General features: G+C 41.4%; 1 protein-coding gene across 2 annotated transcripts in view; it reads left to right on the top strand.

Moving 5' to 3' along the window:
• Positions 1-26,232, top strand: part of sfmbt2 (Scm like with four mbt domains 2) — a 236,072-nt gene that overhangs the window by 22,334 nt on the left and 187,506 nt on the right. Inside the window, exons 2-4 of one of the 2 annotated variants that reach the window (XM_073066530.1) lie at positions 3,413-3,594; positions 13,872-13,969; positions 23,645-23,885. In XM_073066530.1, the coding sequence (XP_072922631.1) occupies positions 3,459-3,594; positions 13,872-13,969; positions 23,645-23,885 (475 nt within the window). In that variant the 5' untranslated portion in view covers positions 3,413-3,458. The remainder of the gene's footprint in view (positions 1-3,412; positions 3,595-13,871; positions 13,970-23,644; positions 23,886-26,232) is intronic. The other variant, XM_073066529.1, reaches the window with a different exon arrangement.

Below are 26,232 nucleotides of genomic sequence, written 5' to 3' on the forward strand. Positions count from 1 at the left end.
CGATTGATTCTGGATTTTTTTTATCTGTGCGTAGACTTCAAAATTACTCACTATTGAGCTTTGAACTATGGAAATTAATATTCATTTACCTTGGAAAGGTCAGTTGGAACATTGTGTGATAGCGAGGGAGCAGATAGATAAAATATTAATTTACTTTAAGTTTAGCCTGTTGCCTTTTGGATTTAAATTTTTTTTACGTTTCATTTTTTAAAAAACTTTCATGATAATTCACCTTTCATCTTTTTTTCTTGATGAAGGATGTTTCATGTGTACTTCCAAAGAAAAGGAACATATGGCAGAGTAAATTGAAAAGCAGGTTTTAGAGAAGGCAGCCAGAAAGGAATGAGGACCCTCCCCACTTGCCACTGGCTGCTTCTCGAAACATTTTACCAATATAGAACTTAGAGATTTTCTTGTAAGTTATTTTTCCAGAAGTTTGCCGTAACTTCATTTCACGCTGGTGGATGTACTTCTTAACGGAACATATCACTGATCAACAAAAACAATTTCTTATTCAGTCATGTTGCTGGTCTGTTTGTGATTGCTCTCTGAGAAGATAATTTCTGAAGGTGTTGGAGGAATTTTTCTTTATTGAGTTTATTGACACTTATTGAGTTTCAACCACTATCACATTAACATCTTTGTAGAATTAGTCGGACAGTCTCTGTCATTAGACATGGGAGCAGAATTCGGCCGTTCACCATCAAGTCTGCTCTGCCAATCCATCATGGCTGATTTATTGACCCTCTCAATGAAACTCGTTTCTCTTGGCTTTTCCCGATGAGCTTTGACACCATTACTAATCAAGAACCTCCTCTTTAAAGATAGCCAGTGACTTGGCCTCCCAGAGCCTTCTGTGGCTATAAATTCCACAGATTCACTATCCACTGGCTGAAGAAAGTTGTCCTCATCTCCATTCCAAATGGACGTTTTAGAGGCTGTGCCCTCTGGTGCCATCCTCCACCACTATAGGAAACATCTTCTCCACATCCACTCTGGGCTTCTCAGTATTTGATAGGTTTCAGTGAGATTCCACCCCCCCCCCATTCTTAAGAACTCCAGCAAGTACAAGCCCAGCACCATCAATCACTTCCCATACGTTAATTCTTCCATTGCTGGGATCATTCTTGTGAACATTTCGTGGTGTGTTTGCAAAAGGTGCACTTCTGCTTTGTGGGATTGTCCTTTGTGTGTGTCTCTTTATTTCACATTTTGATTGAGGGATTCCTTCTAATGTGGTTTTTTTTTACTAAAGAAAGTAAACAATTTGGAAGCCATTCAGATGTTTACTGGGACAAGAATATTATTATTTGACTTCGTCATCAGCAGGCCTCAATCAGTGAGGCCTGGTAACAGCATCTCCTTGCTGACCATCAAGACAAGTGCACCTCAGGGTGCTCTACTCCCTTTGCTCTACTCCCTACATACGTACGTGCACACACGCAGCTAAGCAAACCTCCAGTGCTACATACAAAATCGCCAATGCTGCCACTGTTGGATGAATCGTAGGTGGTGATGAGTCATTGTACAAGAGTGGGATAGGATGCCTGCTTGAGTAATGGTGGCACCAAACACCAGACTGTCAACCAGTGCTAGTAAACTAAAGCACTACAGGAAGGGCAGGAGTGTGGTGAAGAGTTTAAATTCCTGGGTGCTATCATACTGGATGACCTGTCCTATGCTCAGCCCGTCGAGGTAATCACAAGGAAGGCTTTTCAGTGTCCCTACTTCAAGATTCAAGGAGTTCTGGCTTGTCTCTCAAATTTCTAGTTAGACTGCTGAAAGTATCTTGACTGGGTGCATCATGGTGTGGTCATTTGCATCCACAAGAATATAAAATGCTCCAGAGAGTAGTGGATTCAGCCCAAACTGTCACGACGCATCCCTCTCCACCATCAAGGTTATCTACGTAAGGCATTGCCTCAAAAAAAAAATCTAGCGTCCAAGATCCCCACCGCCTGGGCTATACCATCTTCCCACACTCTGCCACTTTTGGGCAGACGTTTGAAGTCCCTCACCACCGGATTCATAAACAGCTACTGTCCTTCAGCCACTTCTTCCTTAAGATAACTTGCACAACCCTCGTCACTGCCTTGGTAGAGCAGCACTATGTCCACTTTGTACTTCACTGGACTTTGCTTAATATCTCAATTCTAATTGTGTGCTTTGTTTTACAGTTCTTATACAGTTTGTTTAACTTTTTAAACTGTTGAATGTTGTGCCTCAATATGCCTGTGTTGCCACTGCAAGTAACTCTTCTCCTTGCATCTGTGTTTGCGTGTACTTGTACATTTGATAGTAAAGCTGAGTGAAACTCAAAAACCTTTGCGTGTGTCCTTGTCTCAAATTTCAGTCTGTGTTATTAGAAAGAAGATGGAAGAAAACAGACCATGTTCCTGGTTCATGTGGTTCATGTTTTTGTTTTGTGGGAAAGCTATAGATTCTGTGGAACTGTGCTTTCCCTGGGCAATCCCATTTGCCCAGAAGATTGTAAGGGGAATCAATAAAGTTTGCATTCTAAAGTTGCCTCGACTTTTCATTACTCCTGAGGTAAAGATTACGATCAGTTTTGTTTGGCAGGGGAATCTAGGAACAGTATGATTCCTTTGTGCAAAGTTCTGTAATAAATGACAAAATACAGAATTCCCCAGAGCAATTTTCTTCGCTTATCCTACATAGAAATGACATTGAAAGTCTCCTCGAGTTTCATTTTTAAAGAAGGCATTAAGGTTTTTTTCCCTGAGGTTTGAGTGAACACTAATGCTGTCTGTAGCAGTAAGTGATAATTGTTAATCTATTATTTAGCTGAGATAATCATTCACAACTAGTAAAGCGGTTTGGGAAGATCTTCAGGAAGTAGCAAAAAAAGCACATGTTCTGGTGGCCCAGTAATAAAATTAGGCTACTGAGTAACTGTGACAAGAAAGGTTACTGATTCTTATTATAAAGACAGACTGCTAAAGTGAAAAATGTCGAATTAAAGCAAAGCTTGTTAATGCACTGTCGTAAGAAATTCCTATCACATTAAAATTCCCTTAAATTATATTGAACTCGTCAAAAAATTACTGTTTTTTTGATTTCATGAATATTTGTGGAATGGTGTGGTAAGTATTAATCATTCTAGTGCATTGTAAATTGTGACAAATAATTTCCAGTTGCAGTATGTGTTAATTTGAATTTTATTTTGGCTAATTTATGGTGGATTTGTGCTTTATTTTTGAGAGTTTTAATTTCACATGGTAATTTTTGAGACTGACAGACTAGAGTACACCATCAAAGAGATGCCGTAAAATTAGTTAAGTTTAATACTAAGAGATCATTTTTGAGGGTATTTTGCCTTCGGTTGTTCTGCTTGCTGTGTGTGAATATGATTTTTATTTATTAGTTGTGCTAATGTGCATTTTCTTTATAGAAACAATTTGAGTGACAAGAGCTAAAGCAGAGGAGGAGATGGTTGAATGCTTCACTTAAGGCGTCACTGTCCTTGGAACGAAAAAACCAAGTCCTTGATTTTAAGTATGCAAGAACCAACTACTTTGTTTTCAGAGAAGACACAAAGTCCAGGAAATTTAAATGGAGAACAGTATGACTCAGGTAGAAATTTTTGTACTTGGCATTGATTAAACAAGCCAAAGAAATGCCAAAAATCAAATATATATTACATCTGTTTGTTACTCGAACATTTCTGATTATACTTGTATTGTCTGCATTTGAACACTTGCTTCCTTGAAGCCATTTATGTCAGTAGATTGATATGAGGAACCATTCACTTTGAAGGAGGATGGCGGTGATGAGGTGAGAAAGAATAGAAAGGCATTTACTTTGAAAGTATTTCCTTCCCTACTATCATTGTGTTGCTAAAATTTCTCTAAGTCCTTTTGTATTGCTCAGCTCTTTCATCCAGACCACTTTAAAAGTAAAATTAAAATATTCCCTTTTCCAAATTAAGGTAATTGAATTTTGGATACATGGCATGATGTAACTAGCACATCATATTGAATTACCCCTCTGCAACCTGATGAGCAACTTTATCATGTAGAGGGTAGTGAATAAATGGAATGAGATGCCAGAAGAAATAGCTGAGACATATACAATGGTGTTATTTATGAAGAACCTGGATAGGTGCACAGAGGGGCAGAACTGGAGGGATATGGGCTAATTGCAGGAAATTGGGACTAACGAGGTGGGCATTGTGGTCAGCATTGACCTAATGGGTCAAAGGACCTGATTCTATGCGTTATTACTCTATGACAATGAATACAGTAAATGACAGGATTAGGATTTATCGGTGTAGTGTTGGCATTGCAACACCGTAACTTGTTCGTATGGGCACTGGCAGAACAATTGAAATGGAAGTGTGTATTTATTTTAGTGATTATATATGTGTTTTTCCAATCTATGTGGCTGGTTTACCAAATTGATCAGAAGGTCTGAAAGAGAAACCAAAAGGAGGCAATACAAGAAAGGAAAGCACAAGTAAAATATGGAATAAAGGTAGTTGAGAGTTTATTTTTAAAAAGGAAAACAAAGGCAATCCTGAATAGAATGAAGAGGCTGTATATCTAATTTACTACCTCAGTGATATAATCTAGATATATGGCAAAGTCATATATGCAAATGATTTACATTATTATTCAGTATTTAGTACAGAAAGAAATGATAATTATCAGAAAAGCTTTTTATGAAATAATGCAAATGACTCAATTATAAAAGAGACAATGCTCAAACATTATATATTCTTGAGGAAAAAAAAGTTGTGTCTAGAAATTAGTATTTGTGCTCTTACTGTGAGAAAATCACATAAAAATGATTGAACAGGATTGATTGCATTGGCGGTCGTTTCCAGGTGATTGAATCAACTCATTGGGAAATTTGCCAGGCAATCCCATGTATAATTCATGGGCATGTTCAGTGTTTCTCCAATTTTGGATGTGTTCTTCACCCTAATATAAGTTTCCTCCTTTGCCAAAAGAAATTGAAAATGTTGAATTCAACATGATCTTAGTTCAGTAGGCACGTGAATGGTGGGAGCACATTGTACTGAGATTACCAGTGAATTTCCGATCTAAGATCTATTGTTCACCACATCTGCCAACCCAGGCCATGCTCTCCTCTCACTACTACCATTGGGTAAGAGGTACAGGACCTGTAGGTCCCACGCCAGTAGGATCCTGGACTAGCTCGGGTAACTTCATTCACCACTACTCTGAATTGATTTCATGGCTTTCAGGTGTATTCTCAAGGCTCATTTTTATTACAACACATTCTCAGTGTTATTTGCACAGTTTGTCTTTTACACAGCAAACACGAGGAAATCTGCAGATGCTGGAAATTCAAACAACACACACAAAATGCTGGTGGAACACAGCAGGCCAGGCAGCAGGGTCCTGACGAAGGGTCTCGGCCCAAAACGTCGACAATGCTTCTTATAGATGCTTTTATAAGAAAGCTAATGGCATACTGGCTTTTATAACAAGAGGAATTGAGTATAGGAGTAAAGAGGTCCTTTTGCAGCTGTACAGGGCCCTGGTGAGACCCCACCTGGAGTATTGTGTGCAGTTTTGGTCTCCAAATTTGAGGAAGGACATTCTTGCTATTGAGGGAGTGCAGCGTATGTTCACAAGGTTAATTCCCGGAATGGCGGGACTGTCATATGTTGAAAGATTGGAGTGACTGGGCCTGTATACACTGGAATTTAGAAGGATGAGAGGGGATCTGATTGAAATATATAAGATTATTAGGGGATTGGACACACTGGAGGCAGGAAGCATGTTCCCGCTGATGGGTGACTCCAGAACTAGAGGCCATAGTTTAAGAATAAGGGGTAGGCCATTTAGAACAGAAAAGCTTTTTCACCCAGAGAGTGGTGGATATGTGGAATGCTCTGCCCCAGAAGGCAGTGGAGGCCAAGTCTCTGGATGCATTCAAGAGAGAGTTAGATAGAGCTCTTATAGATAGCGGGGTCAAGGGATATGGGGAGAGGGCAGGAACGGGGTACTGATTGTGTATGATCAGCCATGATCACAGTGAATGGTGGTGCTGGCTAGAAGGGCCGAATGGCCTATTCCGGCACCTACTGTCTATTGTCTATTGTCATAGAAATAATGTATAGTGTAATAGTGTAGTTTCACTTATCAGAATTGGGAAGATTTAGTCAAAACTGATTTGTAGAAAAAAACTCAGCACATACACGCATACGCACACACCTGCCCGCGCAAGGCTTCATGGTCATTGTAGTCTTTCTTGGGGTTAACACAAGTTTAAAGCAGACGCCTTTTCTTGTAAAAGCGAAAATTCTCTTCGGATTTCTTTTGGTTAGCAAAAACAGGTACTAATGTAGGTCTTTTATAAAAGCAAAGTGGCGTAAAATGAAATTTTGTGAAGCGGGGGACACCTGTATGTCGACATTTTGCGTTGAAACATTGCATTCGGACTGTGGTTGGGGTGCAAGGTGGTAGGAAGGCCAGTAGAAGTGTAGGTGAGCAGTGGGTCAGGAGCTGGAGGTGATCTTTGTTATTCACATCATACTTGCACATCTCTCCCTCACCTTTGTTAAATTGTCTCCAACGGCTCTTGGCCGATGCTTTCCCTATCATCAGTGAAACAAAGATGTGGTGATGCGGGGGATTCTGGTTCAGTTCCCATTCGCAACCATACCTATCTTACTTCGGCTATTCATTCTTAATTTTATTCCTGCTAAGGGCAGTTTTTGATTGCTGCCTTGACCACTTTCACGGTGATGGTTTTCAGGCAAACAGACTGCGTACTGGTTCAAGTTTATTGTAATTCAACTGCATACAGCCAAATGAAACAATATTCCTCTGGAGCAAGATGCACAGCACCGTACATATAACTTACCCACAACACAAAGAAATACTACCACAAAAAATTAACAAATATTAAAATACATTCCAGAATATATTGAGGGTTAGCATACCAAACTGGGTGAAATCTAATTCCTAGGTATTGACTTTTCTCTTGAAACTTGTAGCAATGTCAGCACCTTGTCTTTCTTGAGCTTCAGTTGATCATTTCAAAAGATAGGTTGGTTACCTTCCTTGCATGATAGATTGGATTGCTTAGTCTGTGTTGTAAAGCAAGGGGTATTTTTCCAAAGATTCTGAAAAGGGTAGCTGAAGCTTTGCAGTTAATTTATATGAATATAGGAAAGAAGAAGGTTTGTTTTAATGAGTTGACTGGAATGTGCAGTCCAGCGTAATCTAAAGCCAGCCAGCATTGTAGAGGCATCTGCATCGGTCTCGGGGTGAATGCACCCTATTTCAGATTCAGCCAGCTCCTGGCACGCTTTCCGTCAGCACTGGGTTGAGCATTGAGCTAGCAACTTGGCCTCGTAAAACTGACAGAAATGCTGAAGAAACAGCAAGGTTGCCACCCAAGGTGCAGAAGGGAACAACAGCAAAATGTAGTTGGAAGTAAACAGCAGTCAGTTTTTACAAGAAGATAGAGTTGAGATGTTACTACTCTGGTCATTTTATCTTGCCACTGTACATTCCTCAGACAGTTTGGATGGACAAAAACTGCAGAATGTCAATTTGCCAGTAAAGTCCACGTTTAAAACTGTTGGGGTTTGAATGGAAAAGTAGGTGAATCTACACAATAGATGATGAACATGATGAAAGGTACATTTAATGTCAAAGAAATGTACACAATACACGTCCTGAAATGCTTTTTCTTCACAACCATCCATGAAAACAGAGGGGTGCCCCAGAGAATGAACAACAATTAAATGTTAGAACCCCCAAAATCCCCCCCTACCAGCTCCCCCCTCCTGCGCGTAAGCGGCAGTAAGCAACAATCCCCCTTTTCCCCCCCCCACTGGCAAAAACAACATCAGTACTGCCACCGAGCGCTCGAAGCATGAGCAAAGCAATAGCAAGGCCGCAGACTTGCAGTTACCCCAAAGCATATATGTCAAACTCAAGGCCCGTGGGCCAAATCCGGCCTGCGGTGGAATTAACTTTGGCCCGTGAGATAATATCTAATTACTATTAAAGCTGGCCTCAGTAATCGAAGCGCCTATGGCGTATGATATGGCTAATGCTGAGTTTATTCAGGTACCAGGTCTTCAGGGTTTTTAGTGTTTATTCGGCAGTCTTCTTCATAAGAAACGGAATTTGTAAAGTGAAACACTTTGTAGTTATAGCAGAGACTGAGACACATGAGAGCAGGCTGAGAAAACGGAGGCAACGAAAGCTGCGTTCGCACACGTCCGACTGATCCGGCCCGCATGAAGCTGCATTTTGCTCAATCCGGCCCATGACCTAAAATGAGTTTGACACCTCTGCCCCAAAGGCTTCGCGTTTCACCCTGTATTCGACATACCACAGGTTCTCTCTCTCCCTAATAAGAGAGAAAGGGTGTTTCTATTTTCTCAGTGAGCAGGGAGACATAACAAACAACCTGCTGGTTTATGATGTTAAAGTCCATTATGTTGCTTTTCTCGAGCTCTATACCTGAAGATCACAAAGATCCCGGGTTTCCAGACATACAGCAGATATCCCAACTCCCCCGATGATACATGGGTCTCTTGTCGTGACCTCGACCCTCGATCCGCCCGTCTCTGGAGCCCTGAGATCCTAGGCTTCTGAATTCGAGCCGGACTCTTAAGCCGAGCCTTTGGCATGACAAACAACGACCAGTTATTGAACTACGAGAATGGGTTCCATTCTTGCAAAGAACCGTAGTCAGCATGTAACTCCAGGTCAGGGCCTTCGAAAGAACCCTGAAAGGGGAAAAGTAGAGATATTAAAGATAGAAATAGAGCTGTTTCCGAAGATGCAAGCAAAGGAGTCACCATTAGGCGCCATTAACCCTCCTCAGTTTATGATGCACGTAAACATTGAAGTAGGAAGCACCTCCAGGGAATATTGGGACTGTTAACTCAGTGACCACTTTATTAGTTCACCTGTACGGCTGCTTGTTAATCACATATCTAATCAGCCAATCATGTGGCAGCAACTCGATGCATAAAAGCATATAGACATGGTCAAGAAGTTCAGTTGTTGATCAGACCAAACGTCAGAATGGGGAAGAAACCTGATCTAAGTTGACTTTGACTGTGGAATGATTGTTGGTGCCAGGCGGAGTAGTTTGAGTATCTCAGAACCTGCTGATCTCCTGGGATTATCATGCAAAACAGTCTTTAGAGTTTACAGTGAATTTTGTGGGAGAAAAATCCAGTGAGTAACAGTTCTGTGTGTGAAAATGCCTTGTAAAGGAACAGTGAAAGGGGTTTGGTCAGACTGGTTCAAACTGACTGGAAGGCGCCATTAACTCGAATAACCATGTGTTACAACAGTGGTGTGCAGAAGAGCATCATCGAACATGCAACAGCTCAACCTTGAAGTGGATGATCTACAGCAACAGAAGACCACAAATCAGTGGCCACTTTATTCGGTACAGGAGGTCCCCAATAAAGTGGCCACTGGTGTATGTAATCAAATTTGAGCTCCATACTGAGTGAGAACTTTGCTAGCTGTGGGTCAACCTTTCATTCCTAAATAACGGGTTAGGATTTGGATCAATCAATGAGGCAGTGGGGAGGTTATTCTCTCACTTAACAGTGAAATCAGAAGCACGAAGAAAGCCTTCCAGACCTGAAGGACGAAGGCAACTTATTGTCAAGTCACTGTAGCTTCCAGTGAGTGCTGGATTCTCAACTTTTGCCATTCAGAAGAAGATGGGAAGTCTGCAAGCCTGTGCACGCAGAGCCTGATTTTTCACTTTTTGGTTTTGCTGTATTTCTCTGATTGTTGTGGCTTTCCAAGGGGTTTGTCCTGGATTGACAACTGCTTCTTTGAGGAATTATGGATCGATCAGCACAGGAGGAGATTGTTTGAATCATCATGCCAGCTTTTTGAAGGAGCTTTGCAAGTAATCCCAATCTCCCGCTCTTGCTCATAGGCCTATTTTTCTTTAATGTTTAAGTAAATAACCAATACACTTTGAAAACCACTCTTAAATGTCTGCTTTTTTCTGATAGGGCATGCCTGATCATAACAACCCACTGTGCAGAAATTCCACCCAGGCGTTTTATTTAAAGCATTCATCTTAATTCTGACTGCTCCAGTAACTCAGCCTCTTGCCAGTGGAAACTTTTTCGAGTTCAAACAATGATTACCAGGGCTTTTGTGTCCCAGAAGAACTCCCTTGTAGCAATTGACACACACACATTTTGGACTGGAGGAGTATGTGTGCAATAAAACTCAGTTAAAGTTTTGTATTGAGTGAGAGGAACTAATTGCAGGTATGCTGGCCAAAGTTGTTTTGTAGAACCTCTTTTTTTTTGCACTGTGCATAGAAATTTAATTAAATATTTGATTGTTCAGTGTGATCCAGTTGTTCATTGCAGTTTGTTTAAATTTATCAGAATTTTTCTCTCTGGTTATGATGCATGTGGACACGGATCCACTGGATATACAAGGTGACATCAAGCACCTTGGCCTGATAGCAACCCTAAACCAGCCCCTGAAGTCTACTTCCTTCCACAAAGCGCCTTTCAACCTGTCTCATCCCTCACCTATGTTTCACCTTACCCTTCAGCCGTCAGTCTCCTGAACCAGCATGGACATCTTCATTCACCACAATACAGAACTGATCTTCGAGCGTGACTGTCTTTTGGACTCGCTTTCAAGAGCTCTACAACTCATGTTCTCAGTTTTATTCCCCCCTGCCCCCCGTACATCAGATCTGGAGTAACAATTATTTCATTCTCCATTACACTTGGTTACTGGAAATGACATTTTAAAAATCTTGAACCTTTGTGAGTATTTTTTTTCATTGATTCTCTTGTACTTTGCTCTACTGTGAATGCCTGCAAGAACATGGATATCAGGATAGTGTTTGGTAACATGCACTGTATGCACGTTGAAAATAAAATTTTATTATCAAGCAGTGATCTACCGTGACCCATTCCTTTTCCTTTGCTGTTTTCACAGTGGCTGTATGTGATTGCGTTTTACTAAGACCTCACCATTGAATACAATGTCACGGGTTTGAATAAAATGATATTTCTCTTTGGGAGGTCACACTCCAGACTCTACACAATCGGAAATTTAATGAGCCTTTTTGATTTTTAGTCTTGTTATGAGACATTTGGCCCATTGATTCTTGTCTGCCATTCCATCATGGCTGGCTTATTATTCTCCTACCTTCTCCCTGTAACCTTTGACACTCTTATTAATCAAGAATCTATCTACCTCTGTTTTAAATATTACCCAGTGAGTTAGCCTGCACTGCTGTCTGTGCAATGGGTTTCACAGATTTACCACCCTCTGGCTGAAGAAATTTCTCCTCATCTTTGTTCTAAATGGAACATCCCTGCTATTCTGAGGATATACCTTCTGATCCTAGACTCCCTCACTGCAGGAAACATCCTCTCCTCATTCACTCTGTCTAGACTTTTCAACCTGCGTGTCACCTCTGAACTTGTAACCAATGTGCAATGATATCAGGTATTCTAGCAAAAAGAAAAAAAAGCCAGTGGCAGAAATAATACATCAGGCAGTATCTGTGGAGAGAGAAATGGAACCAACATTTCAGGGTGTAGGTCTTTCATTAGAACCAATCTAATGAAAGTTAATTGCTCCGAGATGTTCACTCTTTATAGATGCTACCTGTTCAATAGAGTATTTCCAAAATTTTCTCTTTTTTTTTCTTTAGATCACTTACAGTATCACCTGTATGCAGCATCCATAAAACACACATTTAAATCAAAATCAGTAACTTTAACCAGAATTACTTGTTTGAGAAGACAGGACACTTGGAACACCCTTTGATCTTCTCAGTCCAAATTTGCAAATTTGTCATTTAATCTAGTAGTTCTTAATTGTTATTAGATGTACTTCACCTCAATGATCTGTGGTGAGATGGTGTTCTTCTGAGTGGGTTGTGGATGTGTTCAGAATTTCTTTGATCTTTGGCAGTAACCTTTCAGTGGTGGTCGTTCTGGTCCCTGTTCCTCGGAGACAGGCGGATCTGGGCTTACAAAAGGTTTCAGTTCCTCTGAACTGCTCTAACTTGGAAGTGAATAGCGGTGTGTGGGAGAGGGTCATAGGCATAGTTGAGATGGAAGTGCGAGTGGGCAGGGGAGAAGTGGCCACCGGCCGACCTCACTGGCTATTCTTGGCTCTCCCAGCTCTGCTTAGCTCCGCCCAGTAAACCATCACCTCTGATTTTTAAACACGAGATTCAGCAGGTGCTGAAAATCCAGAGCAACACACACAAAATTTTGGAGGAACTCATCAGGTCAGGAGGGGACGGAGGATTAGTTAGAAAGTGATAGGTGAAACCAGGTGGGCAGGTGAGTAGGAAAGGTAAAGGGCTGGAGAAGAAGGAATATGATAGGAGAGGAGAGTGGACCATGGGAGAAAGATGGTGGAGGGACACCAAGGGTAGGTGATAGCCGGATGAGGAGAAGAGGAAAGAGGCCAGAGTGGTGAATAGGAGATGGAGGGGGAGGGAAATTTTTACCAGAAGGAGACATCGATATCAGGTGGAGGCTACCCAGACGGAATATGAAGTGCTGTCCTTCCAACCTGAGAGTGGCCTCATGCAGCAAAAGTAGAGGCCATGTACCAACATGTTGGAATGCGGATAGAAATTAAAATGGTTGGACACCGGGAAATTCTCCACCTGGCTGATGGACCAGAGGTGCTCAACAGAGCATTCCCCAATTTACATCGGGTTTCACCAATGTAGAGGAGGCCTTTTTGGGAGCACTGGATACAGGAGATGACACCAACAGATTCACAGGTGAATAGTTACCTCACCTGAAAGGACTACTTGGGGCCCTTAATGGTGGCAAGGGAAGAGGTAAGTGGGCAGGTGTAGCATTTCAGTCACTTGCAGGGGTATGTGCCAGGAGGGAGATTATTGGGGAGGGATGAATAGACAAGGGAATTACGGAGGGAGCAATCCCTGTGGAAAGTGGAGAGTTGAGGGGAAAATTGATATTTGGTTTAGAAGGAAACGATTGGTGTTGTGCATCCGTTGCATAAGTGATGACAAAAGAAACATCCTTCCTGTGCCCCCTCTCTCCAGGCTTTTCAGTATCCAGTATTATGGTTCTTAATGTGAATTCATTCTGACCATCACACTCACACACTCGGCCATTTGCAAGCACAAGAGCAGTGTGTTACGCTATGTTCAGGTTGGGCACTATGGGGAAACATTGCTGTTTGTGCAAACAGACCGAGCCGAAAGCTTGACTATCCCACCAACAAGATTTAAGATTGTTTATCGTTTTTCATCAATACACAAGTGTAAAGCAGGACAAAATGATTGTTACTCTGGATCTAATGCAATTTTAGACAATTTTAGATTTGTTTTTCAGCTTGCTTGGTCGATCATTGGAAATTTTTTTTGTGTTATAAATATTTCATTATCTAATGAGGCTTCTTTTGTTTCTCAACTGTAAAGTGCAAAATTCTCTGGTACCAAATAACTCATCCTCCCACTTGTTCTAGTTGCATTTACTCTGTAATCCTTGCAATTGTGACATTTCTGGAATTTCCCCATCACTGCTCTTTTTTTAAAAAAGTGAATTATAACGAGGTAAAGATTTACTTTGTCAGATTTTTTTTTCAAGCAACAGGTTTAGTTATTGGTATTATTAATGCATATATATCTCTGACCGTTGTACTTGGCCTCCAGTTCTTGATGGGTACAGAGCTATAAATTGGAGTTAATGTGGCTGTTGAATTCTATCAGATTGCAGAATGTGAGGTTACATTGAGAACTAAGGCCTGAGTGGGCTTTTGGTGCTGCTAGTTATGTGGAAAATAATTATACATACTTGTCAGTTTTCTATCTCAAATCTTGATGACAAGTAACTTCTTATCCTCTTTAAGCAGATGGAGGATCAGGTGGTGACGAACCTGACTTCAACTGGGATGAATATCTTGAAGAAACGGGCGCAAGTCCTGCTCCTCATAATTCATTCAAACATGTACGTATGTAACTTTTCTCGAACAAGATGAGATTATAGCCATTATCATTTTTACCTTGTAGTTGACATCTTGGGAGATATTTATTTCCAGCCTTGTGCTATGGTTGGCTTATTTGGTTGGTTTTTATTGTCATTTGCACATCAGCTGTTTGCCCGTTCTGTTGGGTGCGGTCCTTCATTGAATGTGTTGTGTTTCTTGCATTTACTGTGGATTCCCGTAGGACAGTGGTCCCCAACCACTGGGCCACGGACAGGTACCAGGCCGGGAGGAAACAATATGATTTGGCGATATGAAACAATATGAGTCAGCTGCACCTTTCCTCATTCCCACAACCTTGCACGCGAGGTCATCAGTCGCCTAAACGCAGTGATACCCTCGTGCCAGGGATCGCTGGTTGGCCTTGGGTAACCGGCTGCCTCGAGCAGCCGGTGGCAAGTACAGATGCTACTGGCCTGGAGCGCAGACAGATGGACGCCACCTCTGAACCTGTTTAGCACACCGAATGTTTGTGGGGAACCCGGTGCTAAAATATTCGCAGACGACCTAATTCAGGCTCAGGGTTTCGTAAGTAGCAGAGCAGCTACCTCGCTGCGGTCTACTGAAACTCATCCCTCGAGCCGAACTTTTGTCAGCCAATAGATCCTACTTACCTACGGGGGGGGGGGGGGATCGCTGGCGCATGCCCTGTCACACCCCTCGCTCGGTTGGTTGGTTGCTCTGTCTGGACTGTGACCGCCGTGGCCCCGGCACGGGGGCCTCTGACCTTTACCTTGTCCTCTCACACCAGGCCAAGGTGTCTGGCGACGGGTGGGCGGGTGGCTGGAATTTGGGCCCAGAGGCTATCTAATGAGGCAATGAAACCCTCAAAACTTCTTCGGTACCCTGAGCCCAAGCACTCTGCACTTAAAGACAAACCCATTGAGTTTTTTGAGTAGAAAAAACGTGAGCAAGCGCTGAGAGCCACAAAAACTAAATTGCGGAATAGACTGGACATAAGGAGCCCCCTTCGAGTATCGCTGTCTCCCATCACCTCTCGATGGGACCATCTTGTTGCAGGGGACACAAGCTTAGGGCTCCCACTGATTCAGTGATATTGGTGTGTTGCAATGATTTTATAATTTCATACGAGGAAAATATGCACTGTGTGCTTAATATTAAATTCATTAGATAAACCCTTTTAGAAATGAAATTGAGTGTATTAGCCACTTATAAGTGACTTATAGTTGACTTATCGCCTATATTCTGGTCTTGATTAACACCTCCCCACCCCCTGTCGGCCGATCCGCAAGAATATTGTCGATATTAAACCGGTCCACGGTGCAGAAAAGGGTTGTTGAGCCCCTGCCGTAGGAAAATGAATCTCAGGGTTGTATAAGGTGATGTGTATGTAAATTGATAATTTACATTGATCTTCAATTATAGAACATTAATAACTTAACTGTGGTTAAATAAAGATGTGGATTAAAACACCAGAGTAATTTGGGTTCAGTCAAAAGATTAATGTAGACCATACATTTTAAATTGTTTAGTAATCTACTGAAAGCAGCCTTCTCAGAATACAACTGAACAGTAATGGTTTGTGTACCTGAGCATAGAGGTGTTCCCTCACCTTCAAGAATGCGTCTTTCATGCACCTCGTGGTTTATCACATCAGAACAGTTTAATTCAATGAATTACTGACTTCCAGCATTCCATCGGGTATCAATTGAGCTGTATTTACTAAATGATGCTTGAGGTGGTCTGAAAATACATATCCATCAAGGATGAGGCAATATTAAGTGGTGTTTCAATAGACTACCTATTCATATCTTCTTTGCTATTATAGTGAGCTGTTTTCAGTCATAGTGAGGAATACAGTTAAGCAACAACATTTCAGCTTTGCTTTTCGCTCGGCTTTTATTTCCGTTTAGTGTCAGACCTTCTGTGCGATATTTTGGGTGTATGTTCTATGTGGATGTAAGCTCGTTTATTATATTAAAGTCTGGGGCTTTAACTTTATCGTAGCCTGCTAAACAGCATGTCCATGATTTTGATGAAAGAGCTTTTACATTTTTAAAAAAAAAAGTAATTTCTGGATAGAACATACAACAGTACAGCACAGAGAAAAGGCCCTCGGCCCACAATGTTGTGCCAGACCGCTTTCCATATTGTTCAATTTCCTTTACGCTCACGTGCCTATTTAAATGTCTCTTAGAAGTCCTCAATGTATCTGCCTCTACCGCCACCTCAGGCAGCGCATTCAAGTCTCTGTGCCCCTCACATCTCCTTTGAACTTGTTTCCTCTCACCTTAAATAGTTGCTGTGGCTTTCGATGATGCCAACCCTCAAGCAACAGCTTTGTCATGAATATCAGCCTCTGTCACTGCTCAAACCCCCCCCCCATCCCCCCATGTACTGGCCACCTTCCCTTTACAGACCTGTTAATGATTCAGAATTGATCAGGTCAAGACCATCTGTTTGGTTCCCCAGATGTTGCTTGACTCTCTGAGTTCCACTGGCAGATTGTGTTTAGCTTTGCCAGGGACACAACCTCCCTCTGTCAGAATCAGGTTTAAAATCACTGGCATTGTCCTGAAATATATTGGAGGCTTTCTTTCTCCTGTCCGACTACATAAAGCAAACAGCATTATGAAGGACCCCACGCACCCCTCATACAAACTCTTCTCCCTCCTGCCATCTGGGAAAAGGCACCAGAGCATTCGGGCTCTCACGACCAGACTATGTAACTGTTTCTTCCCCCAAGCCATCAGACTCCTCAATACCCAGAGCCTGGACTGACACTAACTTACTGCCCTCTACGGTGCCTATTGTCTTGTTTATTATTTATTGTAATGCCTGCACTGTTTTGTGCTCTTTATGCAGTCCTGGGTAGGTCTGTAGTCTAGTGTAGTTTTTTTTCTGTGTTGTTTTTACGTAGTTCAGTGTAGTTTTTGTACTGTTTCATGTAGCACCATGGTCCTGAAACAACGTTGTCTCATTTTTAATGTGTACTGTGCCAGCAGTTATGGTCGAAATAACAATAAAAAGTGACTTGACTTGACTCCTCAACCTGCCTTTTTGTTACATTTATTTTGTCTGAGAACTTTGTACCAGAAAGTTGAGCTTCTGGGATTCATATGCAGTCATTGCCTCAATCGCATACTGTGTCAGCATTTTAGATTTGGTATGACACATAAATGTAAGGAAAGGGTGTAATGCCATTTGGAAATGGGTTGAATAACCTGATAAGAACTATTTGCTCGTCTGCAGGGAAGTACCAGCAAGGGCTAATGGATTTTTTTCCCCTCCCCTGTATTTAACCTTGCCCATGCAATTAATTTTCTCCCATCCTTATTATTTGGACAAAGCAGGATAAAGAAACAAGCACTGAAGAAATAAAATTGACAGCAGTATCAAATGGAATATTTGAGCAGACTCGATTAAAAACACAAGAGATTCTGCAGATACTGAAGATCCAGAGTAACAGACACCAAATGGTCAGGGAACATTTATGGGAAAGAACAAAGAGCTGGCAGTCTGGGCCCAGAGGCTTCATCAGGACTGGAAAGGAAGGGGGAAGAAGAAGAAGTTGGACTGGAGGGAAGGAACATAGCTAGAGCATAATGGGAGAAACCAGGTTAAACTAAACTAGCTTTAAGTTGGAAAGTGAATGGCACCAGAATATGAATTGTCAGTAGACAACAAAGCGCTGTTTTCTATCTCTTAAAAGGACACTCCATTCACAAGCAATTCAGTGGAGCAGAATAGTCATATAAAGGAGTCCCGATGAAGGGCCTTGCCCCAAAATGTCAGCTGTTTATGCAAGATGCCAGAATATCAGAAATGCGAGAATCTCGGGGTATAAGTGAGTGTAGTTGTTGTTACTAGGGAGAAGGTGCTTGGGAAGCTGAAAGGTCTGATGGTAGATAAGTCACCTGGACCAGATGGACTACACCCCAGGGTCCTGAAAGAGGTAGCTAAAGAGATTGTGGTAGAGGCGTTAGTAATGATTTTTCAGGAACCACTGGATTCTGGAATGGTTCCAAAGGTTTGGAAAATTGCAATTGTCACCCTACCCTTTAATACAGGGAGGGAGTTAGAAGAAGTTAGCCTGACTTCAGTGACTGGAAGATGTTGGAGCCAATTATTAAGGGCAAAGTTTCAGGGTACTTAGAAGTGCATGATTAGTAAGCTCCTTCCTGAAGAGGAAATCTTGCCTGACAAATCTGTTGGAATTCTTTGAGGAAACATTTCATCATACGAAAGTAATACAGTTACATCGACTTCTGAATTTCAGAGGCAGAGTACAATGTACCAACACTAGTTTATATTGATCTGGAAATTCCTTTGCATCTCTCCAAAAAAAAGGTATTGAGCAGTTGAAAATTGGCTTAATCCGTATGAGAGTAATATTGTGCCCATTTCTGTGTGTCTAAAGACTGACAGGAAATGTGACTCTGTCTTTCTGGAATTTGTATTTTTCCTGAATGTGGAATTGGGGGTGGAAATAGCAACAATGTTGCAGGATTCAAAATTTGTCTTTTGTGTGATCTTCAATTTCACTGTACCAAATAAAAACATTATTATTCACAATAACAGATCACGCTAGCTGCTTTTCCTCTGAGTGGGCTATCAGTTAAGCGTCACTCGGATCTCATTGGGATCTGTGACATGAAATCGGACTTGCACGTGTCCTTTTCCTTTGGTGGCTATGGTCTCTGTCACTTTCAGCTTCCCATGTTCAGCGCCGTTCCAGGCAGCTGTTAAGGATTCATCAGGGAGTTTGCTCAAACACCGAGTTCAAGAAGAGGAGATTTTTCTCTACCCTGTCTTGTAGCTCACAAGACGGATGTGAAGATTTTCCTGTATTTCAAGACTCCCAAAAATATAAGTGTAATAAACTCCAGTCATGTAATATTACCCCTTAAAGAGATTTCTCTGGAGAGTATCCATGATCCACTTGCACACAGAGTGTGCTCCTGGGGGGCGGGGGGCAGTATCTGTTCCTAACCAGTCTGACCTGACCCCTGTAATCCTCTTGGCGCCCTCTTCCAACCCCTCCCATCCTTGCACCATCTATTCATTAATGAACAACACTGTCTGTGCAGCGAGAGTGCTGCTTGCATTGGGGGGCATTTCTTTAGGAATTGGCTGTAGAGGTCGCATCTGGTAAGCTCATTTCTGGCAACTGCGAGAGCATCCAGTTGATTAGTAGAATACACCACACTGAAGCTAACCCTCCTCAGTCCGATGAAGAAATCTGATGAAACTTCTGCAAAACTCTTAACTGAAGATATCACAAGTGCAAGAGATTCAGCAGACGCGGGAAACTCACAACAACACACACAAGTTGATGAGGATCTCATCGGGCCAGGCGGGATCTACGAAAGGAATCAGCAGTCGGTGTTTCAGGCTGAGACACTTCATCAAGATTCACGAAGGGCCTTGATGAAGGGTCTTGCCCTGAAGCGCTGACTGTTTACTCCTTTCCACAGATGCTGTCTGACCTGCTGAGTTCCTCTAGCATTTTTCATGTATATTGTAATTGAAGGTGTCGCTCTCTGAGACTTTTGCAAACTCTTCTAATTCCATGAAGTTGTGGGTTAAAGTGTTTCAAGTTCATTAAGTCAGGCCAATACTTTGTGATGCTGAATCCCCATTTCATTGTTCCTTAAAGTCTTGTCAACAGTACTGGCAGTCCTGCACTTGTGTAAGGAGATAACTAGAAATGGTAAAGCAAGGTAGAGTCAGAGTCATAGAAACAGGCCCTTCAGCCCATTTAGCCCATGTTGAAATATTATTCTTCCTAATCCCATCGACCTGCACCCACTATACCCCTCTCATCCATGTACTTATCCAAACTTTTCTTAAATGTTGTAATCAAACCCACACCTACCACTTATGCCGGCAGCTTGTTCCACACTCCCATTAGCCTCTGAATGAAGAAGTTTCCCTTCACGTTCACCTTAAACATTTCACCTTAACCCATGACCTCTAGTTCTAGTCACACCCAACCTAGTGGAAAAAAGCCTGTGTGTTTTACCCTGTCTATACCCATCGTAATTTTGTATATCTCTATCAAATCTCCCCTCATTGTCTTGCGCTCCAGGGAATAAAGTAGGTGTGATATAATTGATATTTAACTGTTTATAATAATTTTTCCCTTAAATTCTCCAAGGCTAAAACAACTGACTTAAAAATTTGTGTATGAATTCTATGGAGACACTTTTATGAATAAAACTTGGGATTTCCTACATGGTTTTCAGATTCTGCGATTGCCCTCCTGGGTCCTCCGAACAAGTGATATCATTGCATACGGAGGCCTGGACCTGTATGTTAACATGTAGTAACTGTATTATGAGTGCTTGTGTAGAAGTATTCCTTCACAGGATGTGACCATTGTTTCATTATTTGTAAAAGGGACCTGAATGAGGTAGACTCAAACATTGGGAACCCTCCTTAGATAAGCCCCTTCTTTGTGCTCTCCGTTAGATTGTGACGTCTCTCAAAGTCTTTGTGTCTGCCCAGTCTGTGTCACAACACTCAATTGCAAGTCTCACTCCTGCCCATTCCTTCTTTGAGCGTCAGGCCTTTGAACTTTTTTCAGTAGTTGGCTCATGAACAACAGTGACCTGCCCTACACTATATATAGTTCCTTTCCGAGCCCCAAATATTTCCTAGGTTGTTGATTCGGGGACAAATGGCAGTAGCCGCAAAAAGAACAAGAAGAGTAGGAGGTTATGGGCCATCATGTTAAGTGGGACAATAGTGTAGCAGTTAGCTTAACGTTTTAGTGCCAGTGATCTGGATTCAGTTCCCGCCGCTGTCGGTAGGGTGTTTGTTCTCTCTGTGACCATGTTCCGGTTTCCTCCTGCATTGCAAAGACGTAGAAGCGAAGGTTAGTAAATTGTGGACATGCTGTGTTGGTGCTGGAAGCGTGATGGCAATAGTGGGCTGCCCTCCACGGTTGGCTTAAATGATGGATTTCATTGTGTTTCAATATTTCAATGTACATGTGATAAATAAAGCTAATCACTTGCACCCACCCACTCATTTCTTAAGCCTTGGGCCTTTATAATTTTTTGGAAGTTGGCTTTTGAATACTGCCTTACCGTGTACCATCAATTTATAGTACCTTTGCAAGCTTGAAATGTTTTCTAGATTCAAGATTTGGGGACAAGTAGCATGATGGGCAATGAGTAGTTTTTTTTTTTAAAAAAGGCAGTTATAGGCCATCGTGCTAAACTATGTAGAACCTTGATTAGACAAAAGAGGCATTATTGAAAACAGATCCCTATTTTACAGAGTACATAGAGGAAAAGATGGTTTCCTTTTTTGTTGTATCTAGGTTGTTAATCCATATCAGCTACAGGAGGTACCTAATAAAGTGGTTACTGAGTATATGTTCATGGTCTTCTACTGCTGTAGATTCAGATTCAGTTTGTCATTTATAAACCACAAATACAATGAAGTTAAAAAATGAGACAACGTTCTCTGGAATAATATCACGAAAAACCGCAAAACAGACCACACAAGAAAAACCACATAACGTTTGGTAATCCCCAATCCAGAGTCTGGAGAGGCTACTGTGTATCGATATCGCGCTACCGTCTTAGCACATTCCCCAGAAAGGAACTACAAACCCATCAGACAAACCTAAAGCTACAAGACCTACACAAAACCACATAGATTACATATAAGTATAGTTAACATATAGTTTCAACAGTGCAGACAATACCATAATTGATAAAAGACTAATTGACAGAGACCACATAATTATAACACTTAGTTTCAACAGTGCAAAGCAATACCGAAATCTGATAAAGAGCAGTCCATGCACGGTTTAAAAGAAAGTCTCAAAAGTCCCGACAGTCCATCATCTCACGTAGACGGTAGAAGGAAGAAAAACTCTTCCTGCCATGAACCTCCAGCGCCACAGCTTGCCGATACAGCACTTTGGGAGCTCCGACCACAGCCCATCCATTTCAGGGTTTGATGCATTGTGTGTTCGTAGATGCTCTTCTGCACATCACTTTTGTAACGTGTGGTTATTTGAGTTGCAGTCACCTTCCTGTCAGTTTGAAACAGTTTGGCCATTTTCCTCCGAAATCTCTCAGTAACAAGGTGCTTTTACCCACAGAAATACTACTCACCAGATTTGTTTTTTTTCCCCACATGATTCTCTGTCGACTCTAGAGACTGTTGAGTGTGAAAATCCCAGGAGATCAGCAGTTTCTGAGATAGTCAAACTACCCCATCTGGCACCAACAATCATTCAATGGTCAGAGTCACTTAGATCACATTTCTTCCACATTTCCTTAAGGCATGGATTATTTTTTCAAGGAAATAGTTTGGTGGTGGCCTGATGATTCTTATAGTTATGATTCTGCTTGATATTAAAAGCTTGACAAAGTATTTCCAATTGCAGGGAATTTCAACCATCATAGACATTGTTTTTAAAGAATTTAGGATATAGAAAATGAAACAGAATGATACCAGAGTCAGGTTTAATATCACTGGTGTAAGTTGTGAAATTTGTTATTTTGCCACAGCAGTACAGTGCAATGCATAATAAAAACTATAAATTACAATAAGTATATATAAAAAATAAGTAGCACAAAAAGAGGGGAAAATTGCAAGGTAGTGTTCATGGGTTAATTATCCATTCAGAAATCTGTTGATGGAGGAGAAGTTTCCTGAAACATTGAGTGTGTGTTTTTGGGCTCCTGTACAACTGCCTTGATGATAGCAAGGAGAAGCGGGCATACCTTGGTGATGGAGATCCTTAATGAGGGATGCCGCCTTTTGAAGGTGTTCTCGATGTTGGGGAGGCTAGTGCCCATGATGGAGCTGACTTGAGTTTACAACTTTTTGCAGCTTTTGCCGATCCTGTGCAATGGACCCTCCACACCAGACTGTGATGCAACCTGTTAAAATGCTCTCCACGTTGCATCTGTGGAAATTTGTGAGTGTCCTTGGTGACATAGCAAATCTCCTCAAACTCCTAATGAAGTATAGCCACTGTTGTGCTTTCTTTGTATTTGCATCAACTAAGTTGGGCCTCACAGATGTTGACACCTAGGAACTTGAAACTGCTCACCATTTTCCACTTCTGATCCCCCCACCCTCCCTTCCATGAAGTCCACAATCAATTCCTCGGTCTTACTGACATTGAGTGCGAGGTTGTTCCTGCAGTACCACTCTACCAGCTGATCATCTAAGCTGATCATGTTAAATTAAAGGTAAGAAGAAGCTTGTATGGAACATAATGCTGACGTTGGGTAGATGGGATGAATGGCATGACCATGGATCCTTAATACTCCTGTCTTATGGGATAATTCTGCTCCATACAGTTGTCTCCCACTGGTTAGAAATTCGTAAATCATAAATTTATAAATTATAAGTAACTTTTTACCAGAGACTGGTGAATCTGTGGTATTCATTGCCATGGATGGCTTTGGAGGCCAAGTCATTAGGTATATTTAAAGCAGAGGTTGACAGGTTCTGCTGGAAATGTTCTTGATAGGCTCTTGATTTGTATGAATGTCAAAGCCTCCGGGAACAAGGCAGCTGAATAGTGTAGGGAGGGATAATAAATCAGTCATGATGGAATGGCACACAGACTCAATGGGCCTAATTCTGCTCTGGTGTCTTACGGTCTAAATAAGCAATTGATATTTTTCTCTTGTTCACAGGTTGAGATCAGCCTCCAGAGTAGTTTCCAGCCGGGAATGAAGTTGGAAGTTGCTAATAAGAGTAATCCCGACACGTACTGGGTTGCCACAATCATCACAACGTGCGGACAACTTTTACTCCTGCGATATAGTGGCTATGGAGATGATCGCAGGGCAGACTTTTGGTGTGATGTCATGACTGCAGATTTGCATCCTGTTGGGTGGTGCTCACAAAATGAGAAGGAGTTGAAACCGCCTGAAGGTATGATCTCTGTAAAGTTTACGGATTGCTTGCTGCGATTAGGGATCGTAGAAATTGTCCTGTGGTCTAATGGAAATGTTCTCTGCTAAATTCTTGGGCTTTGCTCTGAGAAAAAGGTTCATACAAGAGCAGTGGGGTAAACTGATGTCTAAGCTTAAGTATGCAGCTGGAGTCAACGGGGTGTCAGCTTGTCTGTAAGTTAGTTGACAGGATTTAAGTGAAGCTTGTGAGCTGAGATGGCCTGAGCCTGCTATCTTAGACCTTGGGCAGGTTTCCAAATTTCTCTACTCGCTTTCCCAGTCACAAAATCGTGGCCACTGATTAGAATATAGAGGACAAAAATATTGAGGGGATTTTTTTTTTGAATGGTTGTGCATGTGGCATTGTCTGCAAGAAGTGTGGGGGTGGGGTGGGGCAGCAACTAAAGGAAAGCTTGATCCCTTCAGGAAGGGGGCTCGAGCTTGCAAGCTCGAGTTTTACTTGAATGGGACAAAACCTGTGTGGCTAACCATTCACTGGAGGCAGGGTGACATTCTTATTCCTGAGGTTGCTTGCCCCTGATCTAATAGACTTCCTAGGTTTTGCTGTGGGCAGCTAGGTTTCCTGCATTTTAGGATTAACCCAGTGTGTGCAAGGAAAGCCCGCTTTCTGAGTTTCACATCCAAAACTCTGTCACCAGCCTTTTTAATCCACTGAAGTTGATCAGCAAATATTCAAAGCATAGCTGCCTTGATGAATGCAAATGTATATTATGTTTCACCTCCACCTACTAACCTACACCCCCACCACCACTACTTTATCATTTCCTGTCGTGTTGCCTTGTGTACAGATGCTCCTGTGTCTAGTGTCACTTTGTGGACATACAACCAATCTATATTATTGGGGGGGTGTGTGTATCTCATGATAGTTTGCATATATATGAATACATAAATATTAATATATATGTAAACTATCATGAGATACAACCCCCCCAATAATATAGATTGGTTGAATGTCCACAAAGTGACACTAGACACAGGAGCATCTGTGCGCAAGGCGACATATATGTAAACTATCATATATATTGTAGTACATATATATTTGTATTTTTTGGGTTTTTTTGCACTGCATCGAATCCAGACAATTATTTTGTTCTCTTTTACACTTTTATGTATTGAAAATGCCATCAAATAATCTTAGATCTATATTTCTTTAATGATTAGTTCCGATATTTTTTTGTGGACTTTGACTATAGACATTTGCAGAATAAATAAAGAAGATACTAAAACAAACCTCTGAACTTTAATTAGAAGACTGTTATTAAAAGATGTTAGTTATGGCTAAGTGTTGAATAAAACCTCCAGGATCTTCTATTTTCCATAACTTTTTTGTCTAATTTGAGGCTGATATAATTTGTTATTCTGTAATTTGAATGAGCCGTTACGACTACTAGATAATGAGTTGAGTTGGTATTCAACACAACAGAGCTCCCACAGCAGTTCAAAGAAAATATCAAATAAAAATCCTTTCTTTTGCTGTGCATAATGGGCAGTGTGTTTCAGAAAGGCAGCTATATCAAGTAGCTAATTAGTGTCTGCTTCATTTTCTTTGGTCTTGTACACTTTTGGATAAACGCTGTCGTGAAACACCTAATAATGGCTAAAAATTCAGAGGTTGGGGGGGCTGGATTTGTACATGTGAATCAGCTCGATGTTTTAGATACACTTTAACAGTGGGAACGATTGTTTGTCACAAATTGTATTATCATAATAAATATCAGAGTTATGCTGCTAGAGCTAATATTTACAGGACAATTTCAGTGGGGCGGGGGAAGGATAATTAAAATCAAAACAAAATTGACCACTGGACACAAATATTTTAATATTGAAGTAAGTTCCGATTTTTTTTTGAAAGACAATGGTTTGGAATACAATTTATTTTGAAAAATTGGTTAGCTGCCATTTTTAAGTCTCCTTGGTATTGGACAGAGAATTATACATTTTTTTTTCTTCCCTGCATATTCGGCCTTTAATTTAGATGTGTGATAGCTTAAAGATTTTTGTGGCAATTCTAACATGGAGCATAGTACACAAACAGGCCCTTCAGCGCACAAAGTTGTGCCAAACCAGTTAAGTTAGTAATCAAACGGCCAACTAAACTAATCCATTCTGCCTACACAATGTCCATATCCTTCCATTACCCTCACATGAGCCTATCTAAATGTCTCTTAAAAATCCCTAATGTATCTGCCTTTACCACCACCCCAGGCAGCACATCTCAGGCACCCACAAAATCTTAATTAAAAAAAAAACTTGCCCCTCAAATTCCTTTTGAACTTTCCCCCTCTCAAATGCATGGCCTAGAATAA

The sequence above is a fragment of the Hemitrygon akajei genome, chromosome 14 (genome assembly GCF_048418815.1).
Source record: "Hemitrygon akajei chromosome 14, sHemAka1.3, whole genome shotgun sequence".
NCBI lineage: Eukaryota > Metazoa > Chordata > Chondrichthyes > Myliobatiformes > Dasyatidae > Hemitrygon > Hemitrygon akajei.